At 37.2% G+C, this 8925-nt stretch overlaps 1 protein-coding gene across 2 annotated transcripts; it reads left to right on the top strand.

Moving 5' to 3' along the window:
• The first annotated feature begins 2676 nt into the window (after positions 1-2676).
• On the top strand, positions 2677-7851 carry LOC110894068 (mechanosensitive ion channel protein 10). 2 transcript variants are annotated; one of them, XM_022141237.2, is made up of 7 exons: positions 2677-3027; positions 3419-4783; positions 4878-4998; positions 5971-6264; positions 6348-6550; positions 7098-7375; positions 7461-7851. In XM_022141237.2, exons 2-6 carry the CDS (start codon positions 3441-3443, stop codon positions 7357-7359), a joined length of 2223 nt encoding a protein of 740 aa, XP_021996929.1. In that variant the 5' UTR covers positions 2677-3027; positions 3419-3440; the 3' UTR covers positions 7360-7375; positions 7461-7851. The 2 variants fall into 2 exon arrangements, with proteins under 2 accessions (XP_021996929.1, XP_021996928.1); XM_022141236.2 differs by having other exon boundaries at positions 3385-4783.
• Positions 7852-8925: the final 1074 nt, after the last annotated feature.

The raw sequence follows: 8925 nt of genomic DNA, 5'->3' as shown, positions 1-8925 counted from the left end.
TATCTTGCGAGATCGTGAAGCCGCGAACGAGCGTTTGATGAAAGACTATTTTGATGCGGCACCGGTTCACGGACCGAATGTTTTTAGACGACGTTTTCGGATGAGCCAAAGGTTATTTTTGCGCATTAATAATGACTTGGAAAATACGTATGATTTCTTTAAGCAAAGAATGGACGCACGAGGATATTTAGGCTTCACCTCAATTCAAAAGGTCACATCCGCCTTACGCGTATTATCATACGGAAACACGTACGACATCAACGACGAGTATTTGAAGATGGCGGAGAAAACAACCCGAGATACCTTGGAACATTTTTGCTATGGTAATTTTTTATTGTCTTTTATTTATTTACTTTTATATATTTATTTTTTCGTAACTTTTTAGTAAAATTTTTGTATATTAAATTATATTTTAGGAATATGCCAGTTATATGGAAAACGTTATTTGAGAAACCCCACTTGGAACGACCTTCAAAAAATATATGAGGTGCATCTAGAAAAGCATGGAATACCCGGCATGATTGGTAGTTTGGATTGTCGTCAATGGCGTTGGTATAATTGTCCAACCGCATGGCGAGGTCAACATACACGGGGTGATCAAAAAGGGCCAACTTTGGTATTACAAGGTGTTGCGTCATACGACCTTTGGGTTTGGTCGGCCTTCTTTGGTGTAGCCGGGTGCTTTAACGATATTAATACGTTAGAGGCTTCACCATTAATCGAGGGCTACATTTCTGGAACTATACCAAAGGCCGGTTTCCATGCAAACGGGAACGATTACGAGCATGGCTACTACTTGGCCGATGGTATCTACCCTGAGTATTCGATTATTGTTAAAACGTTTTCTGAAACTTTCGATGAAAAAAGAAAGTATTTTAAAAAATTACAAGAGTCTTCGAGAAAGGACATCGAGAGGTGTTTTGGGGTTCTACAGCAACGATGGCATTTTATCAGAAATCCTTGTCGCATGTGGCATAAGGATAAAATACGAATGGCCATGTATGCTTGCATCATTTTGCATAATATGATCATTGAGGATGATGGAAAAGCGATATGCCAAAACTATATTCCCGAAGATTTGGTCGAACTACCCCAAGCGACAACGGAAGAGAGACTCGCAAATGCTCAACTACTGCGATCTAGAGAAATACATAACACGTTGAAGGCGGATTTGGTTGAGCATGCTTGGGCGATTCGCCCAATTCGATTAAACAATGATCACGACGAAGATTCCGAGGAAGAAATGGTTGAGGAATTCGAAGACGGGAACTTTGAAGACGTAGGTTTAGATGCTGGAGAAAACGAAGAGGAAGAAGGAGAGAACGAAGATGACACCGAAGAATAAATTTATTTTTTAGGTGTAATTTATTTTTTAGGTGTAATTTTTTTTAGTGTAACTTTTTTTTTTAATTTTAATGTAGTGTTTTTTATTTAATGAAATGTTTTTTTATTTTATAAAACTTATAAATTATTTAAAAAATTGAAAATTAAATTAATTGAGTAATGATTACACAGGGGCTTTATGACTACGGCCTCAAATTGCATAAAGCCCCATAAAGCCCCTTGCTGACGTGGCATGCCACATGGCGCATAACGCCCCTTTGAGGGCTTTATGACTACACATGCCCTCATCAATTCCAAGATGTTTTTATATCACAACTTGTAAGGTAGTTCAACCAAAATACCAAATCATGCCACATATGCCTATTAAGGACGCCAAGTTTGATTTAATGTATAACACAACTTAACCATTCAACATACATTTAGGATTATGAAAACACCAATATGTATGACATCAGAAAAAACTGCTAAACTTGTAGATTAATCGTCTTGCTCAGTTGAAACGTAACTTTAATTACTCGTAAAAAACTTGTTACATGAGAGATAAATATAAATACATGACTCATAACTCATAAGTGATAAATAAAATAACTTTTTGTACATCTTTCTTAGTCTTTTATAAATGTTATTATTTAATATTAGAATACCATCAAAGGAATATAATTTATGACACTAGTGTAGATATGCATGTTTATTGGTTGGTAATTGAAAAGATAAAAAGTCTATATAGTGGTGCTGTATATGGTGTTGGGGCAGGGCATGGCGCCCTATAGCGTCCGGCTACACTGCTATGGCTGGTGCTATGAGGTAAGTTTTTTGTCTCCCCGTGATGTATATCACATCGTACCCTTCCTTCCCCACTCACACGCATATATATACATCCATATAAAGTCTCATACATATATAACTCCACTACACACTCAAGTTATATATAACCCTATAAGACCACCCGTAGTCGTTCCTTTTTGGGGTCTTTTTTTACAAATAAACGCCCCCAAACGCCCGAAGTTCCGCCCCCATGGGCGTTGTTTTGGAGATTTTGGGCTGCAACGTTTTTTATTCAACGCTCAACTTTCAATTTTTTGGCTAATCACATGCATTCTTGTTTTCTTGCCCAATCACATGCATTCTTTATTTTACTATAATGCCTACATTCTCACTACACTCATTTTAAAAAAACGTTCCATAAAACCCATTGCTGACTGGATTATTACATAGCGCAAAACACCCAAAGGTTGGATTTCTTCCACTAAGCATATGGTCAATGGTCTAACCAACCCCCTTTCTTACACAATTTCAACTTTTGGCTCTATCACGTGACCTTATAAGTTATTGTCTCCTTTTAAAAAGTGTAGCAATATTCCCTCTCCTCCGGTCACCGGAATCGTCGCCGGAATCTTCTCCGGTCACTCTGTTACACAATAATCTTCATCAGTTGAATACTTAACATCAAATACAGTTTTCTAGAAGGAAAAACACGTGTTTAGTCTTCCTTTTAGCTTTTGTTTAATCATTGATTCAACTTCACCATCTTTCTATTAAATTTTCTATTATTAATGCATCGTACAACGCAATAACTGACTCTCTCTCTCTCTCTCTAGAAACATTAACCCTAGATTGATGTTATTTCTTCTGAATCTTCATTTAGTTGACTAACGAGTGAAGTGAACGCTGCTTCAGTCTCAGGTAACAGATCTCCGTCAGTTTGTTGTTGATTCACCTGTACATTAGTCGTTTATCGATTTCGTAGTTGTTGTTGATCGTTTGTGTTTGATGAATGCGTTCAGTTTGTTGTTATTGAGCTTAAATTCTGTTTTAATTGGAGTTTAGTTAGTGATTTTTCGGTTATTGACTTCATAATCTGTACTGATAAGGTAAAAGCTCAAAAACAGCTGTTGATTTTGAAATTTTGAACTTGAATTTTGTTTTAGTTAGTTGTAAGTTGTTATTTTCTGTTACTGTAAAGTTTTAGGGTTGAGATTTGAAGTTGAATTCTGTTTAATTAGTTGTAATTTGTTATTATCTGTTACTGTAAAATTCTAGGGTTTTAACCTTGAATGGATGCATATGGTAAAAGCTTAAAAACAGGGGAGATAAGTATGGCCGAGAACAGAAAAGGTGAAGTGGTTGTAACAATTTCCGGCGAAGAGAAAGATGTGAAAAACGCTAGAGGTGTTGTCGAGTCACCTCATAGAAAATCTGTCGATTTGCATCCGGAAAATACAGTTTTCATGCCAAGCCCTAACAGGCCTCCAAAAATCCCCAATCCGGAAACGTTAACCAGGCGTAAAACGTTAGCCCGATCGATTTACTCCAAACCGAAATCCAGATTCGGTGAACAGCCTTTGATCGATCACGACATGTTCGATGAAACGGTTGAACCAGTTGGACAAACCTCAAGCTCACCTGCAAGAATCGCATCGAATCGTGCATCGCCTAATGGTAAAGAGACAACGAGAACTATTTCGATAACTCCGAAAACTCCGTTAATGGCGTCACCGGGCGGTGCAGGAGGTGCTGATGTGGACGAAGACGAAGAGATTTACAAAAAGGTGAACATACGAAAGAAGCTAAAGTATAAGAAAGTGAAGATGAAAGTTCTGTTTGAATGGCTAGTGTTTCTCTTGCTTTTGGGTAGTCTAGTTTGTAGCTTGACGATCGACGAGTTAAAGCGTTACGAAATCTGGAGCTTGAAGTTATACAAATGGCTTGTGCTCTTAATGGTGATCATTTGTGGTATGCTAGTCACCAATTGGCTTATGCATTTTATCGTGTTGTTGATAGAACTGAATTTCTTGTTGAGAAAAAAGGTGTTGTATTTCGTTCACGGGTTAAAAAAGAGCGTTCAAGTATGCATTTGGTTGATCGTTGTTCTTATTACTTGGACAACATTGTTTACTACCCAAGAACAAGTCGATAAACGATCGAAAACCGCAGCTCGCGCATTAGATTACGTCACGTGGACTATCGTTTCCTTATTGGTCGGTGCCATATTATGGCTTTTAAAATCTTTGCTTCTTAAAATCTTGGCGACGTCATTCCACGTCAGCAATTTCTTCGATAGAATTCAAGAATCGTTCTTTCTTCAGTATGTTCTTCTAACCCTTTCGGGCCCACCGCTTATGGAATCTCTACAAATGCCTGCGGCAAGTAAAAGCCGTTTGAGTTTTCAGGTGAAGAGAAAGGGGAAAGATGCGAAAACGAAAGATGTAATTGACGTAAGTAAACTTCATCAAATCAAACGAGAAAAAGTGTCGGCTTGGACTATGAAAATGTTGGTTGATGTGATATCGACATCGGGGCTTTCGACGTTTTCCGGCGAACTTGAAGAAAGCGCGTATGATAGACCGCCGGAATCGGCCGATAAGGAGATTACTAGTGAAATGGAAGCGATTGCTGCTGCTTATCATATATTTAGAAATGTTGCACAGCCTGGTTTTACGTAAGAATGTCTACATCTACAAGATACTTCAAAACACGCGACATTTATTCATTGTTCGTGATTTATTTATAGATGCTATGTTTTTACATTGTAGATACATTGAAGATTTGGATCTAAGGAGATTCATGATCAAGGAAGAGGTAGATGTTGTGTTTCCGATGATCGACGTGGCTGATAAAGGTCAAATTGACCGAAAAACATTAACGGAATGGGTGGTAAGACTCTTCTATCTAATTCATATGATGTAAAAAGATGTATAGTCGTAGGGCTGTAAACAAGCCGAACGAAGAACACGAACAAGGCCTTGTTCATGTTCGTTCATTAAGGTATGAACATGTTCATGAACGCTTCACGAATGCTTACTAAATGGGATTTCTTGTTCGTTCATTAAGGAAATGAACATGTTCATGAATTGTTCATGAACACTTACCAAACGTTAGCGAACGCAAACGAACACAAACAAATGTTCCTGAACATAAAATGAACACAAACAAACGTTATATATTCATTTTAAAATAAAATTTGCGTTTTTCATTAGAAAGGTTATGAAGAAACCACCAAAAAAATATAAGTACTTAACACAATTATCCTAATATAGTTGACATAATTATTATAAACATAATTAACATAAAAATTAAGAAGTTTGTCAAGGTTTAACACAATTTGAAATTGAAATGGTTAAATGAAGGATGTTGGCGTAGGCTTACAGAGTTATAGTATAACTATGGTTTCAAATTTTAAAAAACTAAAACCAATAAAAGAAAAATATAACATAAAAGAACCTTTAAATGAACGACACAAATAACATAAACGAGCGAACATAAATAAATACATTATCGAACGTTCATGAACATAAGCGAAGGAACACAACCTCTGTTCATGTTCGTTTGTTTAACTTATCGAACGAAAATTCTTGTTCATGTTTGTCCATTTATTAAACGAACGAACATAAACGAACTTCCCGCCGAACTGTTCGCTAAACGTTCGATTTGTTTACAACCCTATGTATAGGATACATATATTTTGATCAAATTTGAGTACTATTGGTTAAATTTTGAACGAAGTGATTATTTCCTTAGTTTCTTTTTCCGAAATCCCCATGAGTTTTATGATCATAGTCTCACAAACTCAAGAAAAAGATAATAAATGCTCATCGACATTCATGTCACTCTGTTACGTTATGTCAGGTAAAAGTTTTCAATGGTCGTAAAGCTTTAGCACACGCGTTAAGTGACACCAAGACAGCAGTAAAACAACTGGACAAGCTTGTTACAGCCGTGTTGATTGTTATAGTCTTAGTCGTGTGGCTTCTTTTGACTGAAATCGCTACCACCAAAGTACTCGTCTTACTCTCGTCACAGCTTGTTGTGGCTGCTTTTATATTTGGAAACACTTGCAAGACGATTTTCGAAGCTATTGTGTTTGTTTTCATCATGCATCCGTTTGATGTTGGTGATCGTTGCGTCATCGACGGGGTTCAGGTACGATATGTACAACTTTTGTTATTTAAACTCTTTTCTTCACTCATGAAATTGATCAATGATTTACTACTTTTATTTAACAGCTGATAGTTGAAGAGATGAATATCTTAACGACGGTTTTCTTGAAATTTGATAACGAGAAGATATATTATCCCAATTCGGTTTTGTCGACAAAGCCGATCAGTAATTTCTATAGAAGCCCGGACATGGGAGATAACGTGCATTTCTCTATCGATTTCGCAACACCACTTGAGAAGATCGGGCTATTGAAAGACAAGATTAAAAAGTAAGTTTAAGTTTTTTCTTTGCATAACTTTTAACAATTTAACAAGAGTAAAACGCGATTTTCATCCCCGAGGTTTCACCAGTTTTGCGACTTTCGTCCAAAGGTTTGTTTTTTCACGTCTGGATCCAAAAGGTTTGAAACCTTGCCATTTTCATCACACTGATTAACTCCATCCAATTTTCTCCGTTAAGTCAGGGGTATTTCTGTCTTTTTTGGTAACTTAAAGGGCAATTCGGTTTTTTCACTTATGTACAAGCATTTAGCATAATGTACAAGTATTCAAAAGACCAAATTGCTCTTTAAGTTAACAAAAAAGACAAAAATACCCCTGACATAACGAAGAAAAATGGATGGAGTTAACGAGCCAGATGGAAATGACAAGATTTCAAACCTTTTGGACCCAGATGCGAAAAACAAACTTTTGGACGAAAGTCGCAAAACTGGCCAAACCGCAGGGACTAAAAATTGGCATTTTACTCATTTAACAATATACTTTTTTGTATAAATTTAGGTTATATTATGAATAATATTGCTATTTATGTCTCAGATATTTGGAGAAGAATCCCCAACTATGGCACCCGAATCACAGCGTTGTTGTGAAGGAGATTGAAAATGTAAACAAGATAAACATGGCCCTTTTTTTCAATCATACGATGAATTTTCAAGATTTCCCTGAAAAGAATAAGCGAAGAAGTGAACTAGTTTTAGAACTGAAGAAATTGTTCGAAGAGTTGAAGATCAAATGTGTTCTCCTTCCTCAAGACGTTCATGTGCATCATCCCGAAACAACAACTGCGCCTGCCAAATAATCGCACAAGTTATAAGGTCTTGTCTTTTGCTTTAAATTATATTATAATGCATACAGTTGAAGAAAATTATTTCTGTATTGAAACCGATTTTTCGTATTCAGGATCTCCTGCACACAACATGAGGCAGCCCTATATGTATTTTAAGGATTATATAAGTTTTCAAGGGAGGTTGGTAATGGTTTGAATGTTGTGTTTTGTTTGTGGAGATAACTTAGAAGAGAGAAGCTTCCGTCTATGCTATCGAAGACTTGTAGTCACACGGGTTACCTGTTCTCGTGATTGATCTTATGCAAGGATGGTTTCTTTTTCTGTTATATGCTGCGTTGGCTGTGTTTTCGATTTTGTAAAGTATTTTATGGTATGTTGATTATTGCAACTCATGTGTTCTTTGTGGCTGCTGGTTATGTATGCGGGTTAGATTACAGTCTATTTGTAAAAGAATCCTGTTAATTGGGTCACAAATCACATGATTACAGTCTATTTGTGGCTGCTGGTTATGCATGGGCAGACATCGCTACGACGTTGAAATTGGCTACCAATGTCACATGTAATCTCCATGACCTCGGCCTGCTATACTTGTCATGTTCTCCAGAGTTGATAAATACACAAGGTGAGATTGGTCTTAGCCTCTTACAGTCGTTGAAAGTTCAATGGAACACATTTCAATACACGAAGATATGAGATTTGACGCGTTCGTATCCCAAGAATCAAGGTAGTCAAAGGCGCTAGGAGCACTCAAGGTGTAAAGCTTCACTTGTCGCCTAGGGTGCAAAAAAGCACACACGCCGAAACAATCAAGAGACACAAATAGGAAAGATACAAATTATATATAGCAATATAAATTCTAATAAAAAACAATTAATAATCTAGCTGTGAACAGGGGCGATGCTTTGAAGGGCCGGGAGGGGCGCCCGACCCCCTGAACTTTTCGGCCAATAGTGTTATATATGTAGTTTTCGTATAGAAATTTTTGGGTATGTATGTTTTCGACCCCCCGGTTCTATAGAAATTTTTGGGTATATACGTTTTCGACCCCCGCGTAAAAAATTTCAAGCTTCGCCACTGGCTATGAACTATTAGATTTATCTTCACAACGTTGTTTATTATTCATGAGCAGTTATGCTTCCCATCAGCCTTTTTATCCCTTTTACGTACAAAAGAAACAATTTAGCATCTTTTAACTTTAGCTCATTTCCACCCCTATCTTTGCTCTTCATGAAACTCTACTTCATGCATCCGCCAACTGGCTCAACTCTACAAGGTTTTAGTTCGGCTCTGACGAGTTCAGGCAGCTGTTGTCTGGGCCAAGCATATTTTTTGCTAGTTTCAGCGTTTTATCACAGCTCAAGTGTGTTTGAGACGCTTAAGTTGCGCCTCACCTCGCCTAGTCACTTGCCTTGTGCGTCGACTTCAATAAACATTCACTTTATATCACCCAACAAGTTAGAAGACTAATGATTATACACTATGTAGTCAAAGACTCGCACTGGCTGCGCCTAAGGTAGGTGCAAGACAATGGTCCTCAAAAAGGGCCCCATAAAGGAGGTTTTGGTTATCTCATTTTTC

This window comes from Helianthus annuus, chromosome 12 (assembly GCF_002127325.2).
Source record: "Helianthus annuus cultivar XRQ/B chromosome 12, HanXRQr2.0-SUNRISE, whole genome shotgun sequence".
In the NCBI taxonomy this organism is placed as follows: Eukaryota; Viridiplantae; Streptophyta; class Magnoliopsida; order Asterales; family Asteraceae; genus Helianthus; species Helianthus annuus.
The sequence above is the reverse complement of the archived record's forward strand: the minus strand, read 5'-3'. Positions and strand labels throughout refer to the sequence as shown.